The sequence below is a fragment of the Aotus nancymaae genome, unplaced genomic scaffold (assembly GCF_030222135.1).
Source record: "Aotus nancymaae isolate 86718 unplaced genomic scaffold, 86718_ANA_hifiasm-v0.15.2.pri h1tg000088l, whole genome shotgun sequence".
In the NCBI taxonomy this organism is placed as follows: domain Eukaryota; kingdom Metazoa; phylum Chordata; class Mammalia; order Primates; family Aotidae; genus Aotus; species Aotus nancymaae.
The window spans coordinates 13,420,739-13,435,897 of record NW_026988503.1 but is presented as its reverse complement, the minus strand read 5'-3'; the positions used below and the strand labels follow the sequence as shown (position 1 = coordinate 13,435,897).

At 37.0% G+C, this 15,159-nt stretch overlaps 1 protein-coding gene across 5 annotated transcripts in view; it reads left to right on the top strand.

Moving 5' to 3' along the window:
* KLF12 (KLF transcription factor 12) overlaps nt 1-15,159 on the top strand; it is a 462,415-nt gene that overhangs the window by 193,663 nt on the left and 253,593 nt on the right. For all 5 annotated transcript variants that reach the window (XM_064369123.1, XM_012442844.2, XM_012442847.2 and 2 more), the window contains one exon: nt 2,527-2,616. In XM_064369123.1, the coding sequence (XP_064225193.1) occupies nt 2,527-2,616 (90 nt within the window). The remainder of the gene's footprint in view (nt 1-2,526; nt 2,617-15,159) is intronic.

The window sequence follows — 15,159 nt, the reverse complement described above, 5'->3', positions numbered from 1 at the left end:
TACATGAAACTAAAATGTACATCTGGACTTTAACACATGTAGAATTATTCAAGAATGATAAAAATTTAAAGAAAAACCATCATGAATATATAGTGATATTTTAAATGTATTAAATGGAACACAGACTCAGTCAAGTTTTCATGATTTATCATTTTTTAACTTCAAAGACTCTGGTTAGCTTGCATTTTTTAAACTAATGAGTTTATCACAGCCGGTGGGGAAAATGGTTAAAGTATATCAGCTGTAAATTGGTACAAAGCACTAAAAGGGACATTAACCTCTAATCAGATTCTAACAGTTCATTAAATCTGCTTTTCCAGAAACGGTCTTTGTCTTTTCTCCTCTTTTGCTTGGGCCTTCCTTATAAGGAATCTTCTTGCCTTTTCATCTGGGCAAGAACTCCTCCAGGGTAGGAAGCAATATCAGCTCATCCTTCATTGTCTACCAACCAAACAGACTACAGGGTGCTTTGTTAAGGTGGATTCCTAGAGCTGCTGCCAGACTCCGGAGAGTCAAGGGCTGGCCGGCTGCAGGAAGGCTTTCCTGAGACTCGATGGTGGTAAGCCAAGCTGGCTGCTGCCAACCACGGAAGCCAGTGACACATTAGGATTTGAGATCCCTGCCCTATGCGAAAACAACCCATAGGCCTCCATGAAAGGATTTCAAGTTTAGAACAACCAACCTAAGCTCACCAGTAATATACCACAGTTACTTCTGCTCTAAATTATCTATTAAGATGTAAAAATCTGAATAAAAGGGACAAGTCCAAAGCAAAAATTTTTAAAAAGTATCCTGCCAATTTTGAAAATAGTGAACATTTCCAGGAAAATAATACTGACAGTAATTTGTTTTCTTCTTTTTATCACCTAATAGACTAGGTGGTATAGACTTTTTAAATGCACATTAACTCCAGAGTAAATCTGCTTTTTCTTGTTGATTTCTTGGAGCAAATATTTATGATCAGAGGCTCTGTAAATTTTATTTATTGGAACATTTTTCTTAACAAAAAGAAGAATCAGGAAATATGAGAAATAATTAGAGCTTCACTATACTGCACTCTGTTGGTATTATTTGGTAATAAGAACATGTAATTTATAATTTGTTAAAAAGAGAATTGTTTTTATTTCTTTACTTTTTTTGAGACAGAGTTTCACTCTTCTTGCCCAGGCTGGAGTGCAGTGGCACGATCTCAGCTCACTTCAACCTCCGCCTCCCAGGTTCAAGCGATTCTCTCACTTCAGCCTCCGGAGTAGCTGGGATTACAGGCACCTGCTACTGCGCCCAGCTTTTGTATTTTTTAGTATTTTTGGTAGAGATGGAGTTTCACCATGTTGGCCAGGCTGGTCTCGAACTCCTGACCTCAGGTAATCCACCCTCCTCAGCCTCCCAAAGTGCTGGGATTACAGGGGTAAGCCACAGCACCCAACCCAGTTGTTTTTATTTAACTTGCTAGTTTGTAGGAAAGCAACCATATTAAAGGTGAACAACTGAAGATTTAGAAATTATACTTATCTTTTTCACTAGGTAGGCAAAATGTTTAGAAACTGATTTTTTTCTCTTAAAGACCACGTTAGTGTCCTGTGGTTTTATCCTATAATTAAATAAAAATAACCATTCTAAAATCTCAATCAAATTTAATTCTATCACTTTTGTAGTTGAGTCAATATGTGAGGGAGGAGTTAGCTTCTAACCATGTTTAAAAATATGAGCCTGATTTGGGCCTTACATGAGCACTGATGTGTGATTCTGACTCCCTTCCTCGTTTTCTGACTAGAAAATCCCAAAGGCAGTGACAATTAGGTAGAAAATAACCTTGATTTAATTTTTTATAAATGGTGTTTGAAATGTTATTGAGCTACAATATAAATAAGATTTTCTTTTCAAGAGGTGGTAAATTGAGCAAAACATATACCAGAATAAAGACCAAATAATTGTTTGTTATTTAGGTCAGCCTAAAAATTCACTCTTAGTCTAAGATTTGTGTTGGTTGTTTTTAAAGCAGATATTTGGAGGTCGATAGGTAGAAATTTTCATTTGACCAGAATTCCCATGACATAAAAATTGAATGTATAGAATTATCTTGATTTAAAATGGTTTAATGAGACTTTATAAATTTTTATGTGATTTTTCTCTTTTATGGGTATCTTTGCACAATACAATTTCCAGAATTAAGGGAAGGGAAAACTTGCCTTCTATTTCCTTCCACTATTGTGAAAGTATGATGCATTGTTGCAGCCCCATATAAATTAATGTAAGGTTTCCATACTCCAGTTTATTACAGTCTGACCTCCAACCCAGAGGTCAGAGAATCAGACTGATTAATTCAACTGCTTGGTCATTATTTCAAATGAAAGTTCAGAGTTGGGGGGAATAATTGGTTATGCTGATACTCTCATTTAATTATTCTTTATTGTTTAAAAAATTAGGTTAGCACTACTAAATGTACTACAGTGAGGGAAGACTCTCCCAGAGGTCCTCTTTTGAATGCTTTAGAGCTGAATCTTTCTCTCTCCCTTTTATTCTCAGAATATCAACACCTTTGAGAACAGAATGTTAATGCTTGATGGGATGCCGGCAGTCAGAGTCAAAACAGAGCTTTTGGAATCTGAACAAGGGGTAAGCACAAGTTTCCAGCAATGCCCCACTCCTTTTGATGATAGTGGCATTCTTTTGCGAGCATCCTGAGGTTTGTAGAACACCTCTGTGGTTTTCCTTGCCTGAGCTTTTCTCTCTCAGGCTAAAGAAAAAAATCTGAGATTGTGGTTGATTTATACCCCTTTGCAACTTCACCATTACTTCCTTGGAAGGGATAGTGTCCTAAAATTTGGAAGGCATAGTGACATATTAAGAACCATATGGTTACATCTAAATTGGTAAATGATTTGAAAAGCTAATAAAAATCCAAAGCAAAGAGGAAGTATGAAAAAATAAGATGGGAATATAACCTCAGTGTCATCATAGTTTGGTTGATTCCAATCAGGAAATGACAAAAGTGCAGCTATGAGAATGTTATATTTGCTGGATAAGTTTCTATTCTGACATTTGTACTTGCCTTTTCTTACTCTGGGAGTACTGAGGGATAGTTGATGAGGTCAGTGAATTTGAAAAATTCCTAAAAGCAAAAGAAAGATTATTTTACAATACATAGCCAAACCAATGAATTAATTTATGGGTACTGAAAATGTAAGGAATGTGAGTGCATCTTTTTTTAAATGGCATAGATTTTATAATGAACATTTATGCCTTCACTGGTTTAGTTAAGAACACAAGGGCAGTATAATTGGTTGCAGCATTGGCAACCTTATTTAAGGGAGAAAGCGCTGCTCATGGGTCTTGATGCCCACTGGTTACCTATCTTATTAAACCACCACCACTGAGGCAGCCCAGGTGACTGACAGAAAGACATAAATACATATATAATCTTTATCAGTGTCTCTCTTATTAAAAAATCAAAACTAAAAATTAGCAATGTTTTGTACTTGAACACTCAAAAGAAATGTTAAATGTGAATAAAATCTCACTGTTAGTGTATAAAAATCAACATGGATGAGTGCATCCAGGATCCCACTCAAAGGGTTAGGATATTGATGTCCCAAAAGGATTTCATAATGAGGACATCCAAGGTTATGGATCCATATGGTAGTGTTTAGAGGGTCTCTTTGATAACTTCTACATACCTGAGCATTATGTAGTGGGGTGTGTGGCATCTCAATAGAATTCCTTTTTTTTCAGTCTGTAAGCCTGTGTTTGAACAGAGCCTCATTATGGTAGAAGATATCATTTCACCTCTATGTTCTGTGTTGACTTTTGTAGCTCTGAAATGAACTTTGTGGAGTATGTCAACCAATAACACGACTCCACAGTCCTACACATGATATGATGACCAACTCATGTAGTTTCAGCCCAAGACACAGGCAGTAGAGGATCATGAAAGAAAAGACTGACAATTACTAACATTGGTTCAGTAGAGACAACCTTTCAGAAAAAGTCAGGTGTTCAACTGGATTTTCTAGCTGGATTCACTAAGTTAAATTATATATATATTCCAAACCTTATAGATAGTTTTAATCTTTATTGATTAACCTAACCATGGGGAGGATTTGTCCTAGTTCTTTAGAGTTCTGTTTTCTTAATTCATTTCTTAATCTAGATGCATTATCATGAGTTTAATAAAGTAAATTTCTGCACAACTCTTATAGAGCTGAGCATCTCACTCAGAAAGGATAACCATTTCCCACTGCTCATGGGAAAATAAAAGTGAAAAAGCAGTCTGTATTTCACAGTAATTTCTTCCACTTCTTCAAATAACAGACATCTATTCAAATTACATATGTTGGAGGAAGGCAAACACTACAGAAAACCTGTCAGAAACTTTGCCCCAGACCAATGGTCAAAGCCAGGATCATGGGTTGCTGTCACCAGTCCTGGTAATCTTTAACAATATCCAGATAGTTTCTTCTCCATAATTTTTCGGTTTCAAGGTAAGGTCTACGTGAAAGATTTAGATGTACAAAAACCAAAAGCCAGTATTCCCAGCAGTTTTGCAGTGTGAATAAGAACCACATGTGACATTATTTATAGAAAGCATTTTTTTGTCTTTAGTTAGGGACATGAAAAGTTGTGGGTTCATAGGTATTGCTTAATGCCTGTTCATGAAAATCAATTTTCCTCGTTGTAAATGGAGCTGATGTTGGTATTTTAACTCTTATTTAGATTGTGCATGTTGGAGGGAAATAGAAACTTCATTTTTTTTCCTTTGGGTTTATGTGTACTTCTTAAATATATGACATATATCATATTCTCTTTCATTGCAAAGCTTCAAGAGAATCAGCCTGTAGTGTTTAATGAAATGTATAATGATTTAACTATATTAGAATATACAAATTTTAACAATTTTGTAATGCTTTAAATCAATTCTTCTTTAAAACAAAATCTAGAATTTTAGTGACTTTCATTTTTGGCCACTTTACTGGGTTTTTCATTGGAGAAGATGGGGTGGGTGTTATATACCATATAATGTTCAGAATCTTATAACTATTTTTAGATAAGGAGAGCTAGAATTTTGAATATTTCATGACTTCTTCCTCATTTATGATTTAAAGTCTGGTTGAAGTTTAATTCTTTGTAAGAAAAAACATATTAATGAAATTTCAATAAATAATTACAGTCACATGTGCAATTATGGGCATTTATTTATTTATCTATTTTTATGATATGGGGTCTTGCTTGCTGTGTTACCCCAGCTGGACTCAAACTCTTGGATTTAAGTCATCCTTCTGCATAAGCCTCTCAAGTAGCTGGGATTACAGACATATGCCACCATGCCCAGCTGATTATGGACTTTTGAAAAAGATGAGACATGTTAGTTAACAATGAACAAAAAGTGATAGAAACTTGCCTGTGTCACAGCAATTAATGACAAAGCTTGAAGAAAGCCTGAAGGTGGTACATTGGTTGGAATGTATAATCACTCTGAAAAACATAGTTTTGGCACTCTGTTTTTAAGAAATAGATACTAATCTCAATCTTTTGGTAGAGAAAAGCTGGTATTTCTTTCAGGTGCATGCAGCATTTTAAAGATATGCTACTTTACATGCCCTTCTGTTTCAGTGCACCAGGAAGGCACGTAGTTGTTCTCTGCTGCGTGTTACAAAGAGTCGTTTAGGTCTTCTGCTTTCAGTGGGGCTCTACATGTCTCTCTCCCCACCCCTCCAAGGGTTCAGGACCTGAGGAGCATATTTCGGCGGTTAAAGACAGACTGGGAATAGGCCTGCGTCTCTTCTCTAAAAAGTTCTGGTTGCCTTGCCTCATTCTGTTAATGAGATTTATGCTGTGTGTATGTGGTCATTTGACCTCAATCAGAGTATAAGCTCCTAGAGGACAAGGACTGTTTCTTATATTTCTGGTTTGTATCTCTTATAGTTTCTGGCACATGGGAAATATATTATTTATTCAACTTGTCTCAGCATTATAATTAGCATGGCGAAAAATAGAAAACCAGTCAATAGATAATTGTCATCCTGCTCTGTGTCATAGGGTTATTGTAAACATAAAAAGCAAAACTGTGAGTATTGGAAATAGGCATTTTCATTGGTGACAGGGGTCCTCATCTTGTAGACATGTGAACCGGATAGACATGGTAGCCTATGGGCACCACCTCTGTGTGCCTTCTGTTTGGAGTTCTTTGACTCTTGCATTTTTATGTAAGTGAAAGCCAGGTAGATGATTATTGCAGTCATCTGAAATGTGACTTCAGTTTTCTTCTTGCTTGTCGGTAACACAGCACATGCTGCTGGGCAGTCTCTAGGAAGGGCATGTGCTCTTGTGATACACCTCAGGGGCACAGCGAGGAGTGTTTGAATGACTTTGTGACTTTGGTGCATGTGCCCTGCCGCTACAAAAGCTTCCGAAATTCTGTCAGCCTTTGGATGTTCTAACATGTAATGAAGCAAAGGACTGAAGCAAGAAGAAGAGTATTAGAACTATTATACCCAGACATAAGGCAGTATGTAGAAGATACTGCCCCAAAGATATACAACATGATTTTATTCCTGGTCCTGCAGTTTGCCGGCTTGAATGACACTGGGAAGTTATTTTCTATCTCTAGGCCTCTGTGTCCTCATCTGTACAGTGGAGATGCTGGAAATGAGGCCTTCCCTCCCAGGTGAAGTCTGCCATTCTGTGATCCTGGTGAGAAGCAAGAGGTGAGAGAGAGCCTATTTATGCATTTAAGAGTCTTACTGCAGTGACGCTTCCTGTATACGGAAGTGTAAATGCACAGACTTCAAAATAAGAAAGACCTGAGTTCAGATGATATTCAGCCTGGTACCAGTTGTGTGGGTCACGCTTAGGCTTCATTCTCTAATCCTGCTCACCTGGAAAATGGAGTTGACCACCCATCCTCACAGGAGCCTGCCTGCCTTTGGTGGGTGCTGAGTCAGTGTTCTCCTTTTGAAGAAAAACAGGAGAAAAAGGTCCTATTACTTTTGTTTATGTTGCTGCAATCCTCATAAAGTATCCAGTAGAGATTTCAACATCTATGTTAGTTCATAATTATCCAAGTAGATATTAGGTAGATCTCAAATTAGAACTCTTATTTTTTTTTAATTTGAATTTTTATTTCAGCATATCTGGAAGAATGTTTCAAATTCTGATTAGAATTTATTATGTGAAATAATGGAACACAAAAATAATGCTAATAACAGAATAAAAAATAACAGAATAATGGAACCCAAAAATAAAAATACCTTTTTCTGCCTAATTCTGTTTATTTGAAATTTGTTAAAGTAAATGTTATGAGGAAAAAAAAAAGATGAGCTCTCTAAATATAACTATTTTTGAAAACTACATAGGTGCAGAGGACTGAGGGAGACCTGAAGGCAGCATTTCTTAGTCACCCTCACTGTTTATTTCCTAAGTCTGAGGAATCTGCTGTGGGGAAGGCGCTAACCTGAGTTTCTTCACTAACTGCAAGGGTGTTGAAGCCATTGGTTATCCTGCCTCTCTGCTCTCCTGTACAACCAGGTCCAGTTCTGATCTGTGGGCCAGTAGAGAAGAGTGGCAATAGTGTAGCAGAAACAGGGAAAGAGATTGCGTGTTTTGCTGGTTTTAAGTGCTCTACGCAGTCAGTAATTAGAAAAAAGACCTCTCTCTGTTACCTTTGGGGAAGAGAGCTTAATGCCTCTTGCCATAGCCATGTAGCTAGAAAGGGTGCAGGCATTGCAGCAGACAAGTATAGGATCACGTCAGTACTCTGTGTCTTAACTACCAGGAAATACCCACCTCGGCCAGATCAGAGATTCTTATGTACTCCCTCATTTTAGAGGTAGAACAAAAGAGGATAAGGGAGACTTGGTCTTTTCCCTAGAGGGAGCTTGCAGTAACTTTTATAAACCATTCTAGAGGACAATAATAACAAGATATTGGGGCTATTTCTATATCACAAAGAGCTGATTAGCATCGTGAAGCCAGCTATAATGTAACTTCCTTAAGAGTGGAGCTTATGCTTTATGTTTCTTGTTATTTCTCATCATCTCAGCATAGGAGCTTATGAATAGGCAGGGCACAGTAAATGGTGATTCATTCATATGCTATTTGTTGTAAGAGGCTGTTTGCCACACTGTGGAATTGAGAGGATTTAGAAACTGGTGCTTTTTTGAAAAAGACTCCAGTCCTTAGCTTCATAAAGAAATATAGACAGGTGCAAGTATTGTAGCTGAACCTAGAAATGTGCTAAGGAATGTTTAGTCAAGGCAGGAAATTACATTAAAATTGGGTAACATTAGGGGGGAAAAACTCAACAATAAACCTAACTTTTTTCCTCAGTAAACCTATTTAATTTTACACTAATGATCTAGTGTACATCTGTGTGTAAAGGCTTAGTAAGACAGTGTTACTTTAATGACTTTATCAGAAGTGAAGAAAGGGCATTATTAAAAATGCCACTTGCATTACCCTTTAACAGGGGCTCATTATTCTCTCTCCTGCTGTGGAACAGGGGCCAGCGTTTGACTAAATTGGTAGAATTATCTTGGAAATACGAATTTGCTTATCATTTAATATTCTCTGATGACCCACTGCTTGAGATCTTTTGATCTGTAGTGAAATCTTTGTATGTCACTACCTGGCTTCAAAGAGAACATTTGCAGTTGCTGTGTTATGGCTAATATGAGAAGACCATTTTTTTTAAGCAGAAAGAGTTATCTATGCTTGCAAAACTCATATTTTAAGAAGAGATATCCTCCACTAAAGATGCAGAGTTGGACTGATTTTAATATTGTCAGAATGGCCAATAAATGTATTAATAGAAGGAATTGAAAATCAATGAGCTGTGATAGTAATTACAGATAGTACCCAAGGGAAATATAGCAGGCAGACAAATCCTTTCCCTCAGGGCCTGCCCTGGGCAAAGCTATGAAGTTGAGAATTCTGCCCTTCTTCTTCCCTTTAGCAATGTACTTTCTCTTTCAACTTCATTCTCTTGCCACCCACAATCCAGATGTCCCTGCCCTCTGATGGTGCTGTAAAGGTTCAAGATACCAACAGATGACCAGTTCTAACCACAGTCTCATTAATTGAAGAGAATGTAAAATGTCCTTTCCAAGAGTTATTTGCATTTTTATAGAGTCAGTGCTTTGTAAAAAGGAATATTTCTTAAGGAAATTTCATGCTCCAAGTAATCTGAGAATTTTTATTTCAGGCAAATTAACCTTTCCAGAATATTTCAGCCTCCACTAGATCATGGTCTGCTTTGTCTCCTCATCTTGGTGGTAGAATTTTATTATTATTATTATTTTAATCTGGACCATGAAGCATGTATTTCTCTGTGGTTGTGTTTTCTTCAAGCTAATGTTTGCATACTGGTTCAGAGTTTATAAAGTGTGTTACAAAAATATCTTTTTTTTTTTTTTTTGAAATGAAGACTCTCTGTTGCCAGGCCAGGGTGCAGTGGCATGATCTTGGCTCACTGCAGCTTCCATCTTCCGGGTTCAAGTGATTCTCCTACCTCAGCCTCCCAAGTAGCTGAGATTACAAGTGCATGCCACCACGCCCAGCTAGTTTGTGTATTTTTAGTAGAGATGGGGTTTTGCCATGTTGGCCAGGAGGGTCTTGATCACCTGACCTCATGATCCGCCCACCTCAGCCTCCCAAAGTTCTAGGATTACAGGCGTGAGACACCATGCCCAGTCAAAATATCCTGTTTAACCTTTGGAGGACTTTTACTTCTGACCATGAAGGATAAACTGCTGTGGGAAATGACTCCCACCATAAACAACTAGAAATTCAAACAAAAGAAGAAATGTTTTTTCACGTATTGGACAACAGGCAGTGGTCCTTGAGAGGAGAGCAGAAAATGTGATGAACTCTACAGTGGCCTCAGCTTACTGCTTGGAGGTAACTTCTGGGTGGCCAAGCAGGAAGGAGGAACCCAAACAGGGCCTAGCCGACTCACTGAACTAAGCAGGCAGGGTTTGGTATTTGGAGAAGTTAGGACAGCTAGTTCTTGAGAAGAACAATACTGTAGAGGAGGGAATTGTACAAACAGAAAGCTCTGGAGATACCCAGAGGGGCCCACTAAAGGGTTTGGTGAGTACTTATCTTCCTGTGTATTGAGGAAGGCAAGGAAAGGCCAGCCAGATAGCAGTAGGTTGAACAATTCTTGGAGCTCACATAAAGCTGACAGAAATCAGTGTGGAGAGACCTCTTCATATGTGAGGCATTGGGGAGAGGGCTTGGAAGGGTCAGAGCTTAGTGGCCCTTAGTCCTGGAATAGACTGCTCGGGACCTACCCTGACAAACCTTAGAAACAAACATTGAAAGCATTAGACTGATCTGCGAGTCACTCAACTGTATACCAGAACAAAAATTCACTCCAAAGAATACACGGACTAGTGCAGAATGATGTAAAAATCACAGTGTCTGGCATCCGATCAAAATAACCACATGTACAAAGAAGCAGGTTTTAAAAATGAATCCATAGAAACACATCCGGAAATGACAGATAATAGGCAAGGATCTGAAAACATCTATTTTATATCTTACATACTCACGAATGTGAAGGAAAACATGAAAATGATGAGAAGAGAAATGGAAGTTACAAAAAGATAAAAAATTAAACAGATGAAGCATATACTGTATATGTCTGTTTTTGCATTGCTGTAAAGAAATACCTGAGACCAAGTGCTCACGCCTGTAATCCCAGCGCTTTGAAAGGCCAAGACAAGTGGATCGTTTTAGCTCAAGAGTTCAAGATTAGCCTGGACGATGTGGTGAAACCCCATCTCTGCAAAAAATACAATAATTAGCCAGGTGTGGTGACATGTGCCTGTAGTCCCAGCTACTCTGGAGGCTGAGGTGGGAAGATTGCTTGAGCTTGGGAGGTGGAGGTCGCCGTAAGCCAAGTTCCCACCACTGCACTCCAGCCTGGGCAACACAACAAGACTCTGTCTCAAAAAAAAAAAAAAGAAAAGAAAAATCATGGCAGAAAGCATAGTGGGAGCCAGTGCATCATGTGGCAAGAGGAGGTGGTGCCAGGATAACAACTTGTGAACTCAGAGTGAGAACACATTCATTACCATGAGGACAACACCAGCTCATTAATCAGGGATCCACCCCCGTGACCTAAACACCTCTCACTAGGCCCACCTCTAACACTGGAGGTCACATTTCAACATGAGATTTGCAGGGGAAAAAACTTCAAAACTGTATCATACTGTATTTGAAATTAAAAAAAAAAAAAAATACAGTGGATGACATTGATACTGCAGAAGAAAAGATCAATGTCTGAATACATAGCAATAAAAATTATCCAAAATAAGCTGGGCACAGTGGCTCAAGCCTGTAATCCCAGCACTTTGGGAGGCCAAGGTGGATGGGTCACTTGAGGTCAGGAGTTCCAGATCAGCCTGGCCAACATGGCAAAACCCCGTCTCTACTAAAAAATTTACTCCAAAGAATACAAAAATTAGCCAGGGGTTGTGGCTCATGCCTGTAATCCCAGCTATTCGAGAGGCTGAGGCAGGAGAATCGCTTGAGCCCAAGAGGCAGAGGTTGCAATAAGCCGGGATCTTGCCACTGCTCTCCAGCCTGAGCAACAGAGCAAGACTATATCTCAAAAACAAAAACAACATCAACAAAAACTATCCAAAATAAAGCACAAAGCATAAAGAGAAAAGAAATAGAGACAAGATAAAAACAGAGCTTCAGTAAGCAGCTGTGAAACTATATCAAGTTGCTGATCACACATACAATTGGACTCAAAGAAGAGGGAGATCGGAAAAAATATTTGAAGAAAAAAAGCTGGACATTGTTCAGATAGGATGGAAACTGTAAACTCACAAATCCCAGGAAGTTTAATGAGCCCCAAGCAGAATAAATGGCACTAAAACACATAATAATCAAATTGCTGGAAACAAATAATGAAGAACATAGTCTTAAAAGCAGCCAGGGGGCGAAAAATGCACCTTACACATGAAGGAAGATAAATCAGACTTCTTATCTGAAATCAGTCAGGAAAGAAGAAAAAATTGAGGGGAGAAAGAAAAGGATACTAGGTAGGAATTTAGATTTATACAGGAAATTAGTAATGGTAAATATATGGATCAATATTAAAGAATTTTAAAATCTTTTTAAAAGACAGTTGACTGCTTAAAGCAAATAAAACAATGCATGGTGGGGTTCGTGACATATTGAATGAAAATGAGTAGTAAGAACAGTACAGGGCAGGGTGAGGGAAGGAAGTGTATAGGTAGAGTTCTCCCACTACATGTGATGAAATGTTATGGTATTATTTGAAGATAGTTCAGTAAGTGGGAAGTGATAACTTGTGATAAGTTAAGGGTTTGTGTTATAAATTCTAGAGCAACTAGACACAAAAAATCACCAGCCATAGTTGTCAAACCAGTGGTGGAGACGAACCAGAAACACTGCAAAAAAAAAAAAAAACCCTCAATTTATCTAAAAAAAGAAAAGAAAAAAGGAACAATAGTAAGAGGGTAAATTCTATAGCAGTCCAAGGATAGAATCTAGAGTAGTCATAATCTTCGAAAGTAGAATGAAGTTGCCAGGTGCTGGGGGAGAGGGAAATAGGGAGTTGTCTGGTGAGCATAGTTTCAGTTTTGTAAGTTGAAAAAAGTTCTAGACATCTATTATACAACGTTGTTAATATAGTTAACACTACTGAGTTGTACACTTAAAAATGGTTAAGAGGGTAGATTTTATATGTTCTTTACCACAATTAGAATTAAAAATTTTCTTTAAACCAGAAGGCTTAGGATTTATAACCATATAGGAGAGCAAATAATGGATGACTAAACTGGCTAAGGGACAACTTGAGCAGATTGCTGTGTGTAGTTCAAAGGGGCAGTGACTTTTTAAGAAATCTGTTTGTTATAGCAGCAACCATGTGTGAGTATGTGGCCTTCCTTATACTTACCATGAAAACTTAAATGAATTTTGGCTTTGAAAGCATCCGTCTTCTAGCTCTAGAGGAAGAAATTTCATATGAAAAGTGAGACTATTCGTATTTGGCCATACCAGTCCTATTGATTGCCTGTAGACAAGGCCTGTCCTTAGATCAAACTGGAATTCTTCTGTCTGATAATGTTTTTATTTTATAAAAGTTTAAATATCTATTAAAAAACCTATCAAGAGAAATTAAAAGACATGGTCACCTCTTGAAATAAAAGCTATTAATAGTTTAGAATATTTTCTTCCTGGAACATAATTCTATGGTAAACACTTTTTTAAGATAAAAAGTGAAAGGATAGAAAAAGATATATTATGCAAACACTAAATAACTGCAAAACCAAAACCCTGGTGCCTGTATTCATATCAAAACAGGCCTCAGAACAAGAATATAACTAGAGATAAAATGGAGCATTTCATAATGATAAGGATGTCAGTTCTCCTAAATAAGGGAACATAATAGTTTCACATGCTTGTCTACCTTAGTAACCCTTTGAGTAGATTTAATATTTGTATTAGCAAATAAAGTTGCAGAGATATCATGCATGTTATATCACACAACCAGTAAGTAATGGGCACTGAACTGTAGTTCATGCCCTGTGAATTAGTCTTTTCACCATTGCAAGGTATTTGTCTTTGTAACTCGATTTTGATGATTGTAACTAGTTATCACATTGAACATGATCTGATATCAGAGATAATTCCCACTAACATATTGATGTGTAAGAAGAATCTAATGTAGACCTTGTGAAAAGTTTTTGTTTATTATCCCAGTAAATGCAAATTTACCTAACTAGAGTCATAGGGCCTTTCACGCAGTATCCTACAGTAAATGTGAACTCTTTTGAATCACTCTTTCAACTTAATTTCATAGGAGTAAAAATATTTTACTACATAAGATATGTTTGTTTTAGTATAAAATGTTTGTATTTACTTAATGGGCAGACATAATCCCTGGTCACCACATGTTCAAAATTCTGTTTCACTATGTGTCTATCAATTTCAGAAATCAACAGAATGAGCAGAACTGACACCACATATTAGATTTAGCTTCTGGAAAACTCCCCTAGTATTTTGAGAAACCAATGTAACAATAAAGATGTCAACAGGTATTTTTTTTTCTTTACAAATTATGTCAGAGAATCATCACTGAGAAAAATGCTGTGATCTGAAGGCATTCCACCTGGTGACAGGTTTGATCAGTTTAATGTCTTACTAAGTGACCGTATCTGTGGCTACAGAAGAATGAAACTGTGCTTCACTCTCATTGGTCAGTCCTTTCTGTTGTCTTTAAAAAAATGCAAAGAAAGTGTCTTAAGGAAATATAAATTTCTTTTCATCTATCTTAAATGAACTGTAATGTTCAAGATGACTCATAGTCTCTATGACTAATTTTCTCTTTAACTCTCAAACTCCAATTTCATTGCTATGTTCTTGTCATAACTAATTATATCTTTTTCAGTAAATTTATGAAGATATTAATTGAGATTATTCATTCTTTAAGGACTTTATCTGCTAAATAAGGCAGTCTTGTTTCTATAAAATTCAGATAAAGAAGGAATTTATTTTCTTTTTTTTAACCTTGGTTATACACTTTATTTTTAACTTGAAATAAATTAATGCAGCTGTGCTTTTAAAACTTTGAACCTCCCTTAGCTAGGTAAGTTCTAACAAGGTAGTAGAATGAGCCTTCTGGGTTGCTTGAAGTTTTGTTATAAATTTGATATAAAAGATGAGTATTCAGACTACTTAAAGATAGTTAATATATTATTGTAAATGGTAAAAAGAAAAAAAAAAGCAAAGTATTAGAGGTGAAGCATTTTCTATGCATAGTGCAGGCACTGCTGGCTCTGATCATAGATATATTTTCAAGATTATATTTTTCCCCAGTCAGCATTATACTCACAAAAACTTACATATTGCTAAAAATTTCACATTCTTTCACCATCAGCAATTTTGCAAACTAACACTATTTTCATAGATATCATCATCAAAATCCTTACTGGATGTTGTTTTATCAAGTTAGAAGATAGAGAGACAGTTGTCGCTTTCCATTGACACTGCATGTCTATGCTATTTGCTCTCTTCCCCTCAAATTTTATTTGCCATATAAGTTTCTGATTTCTATACTGACATAAATATATATATATATGGGATTTTGCCTTAATCCTCTTTTAATTATTGCCCTTGGGT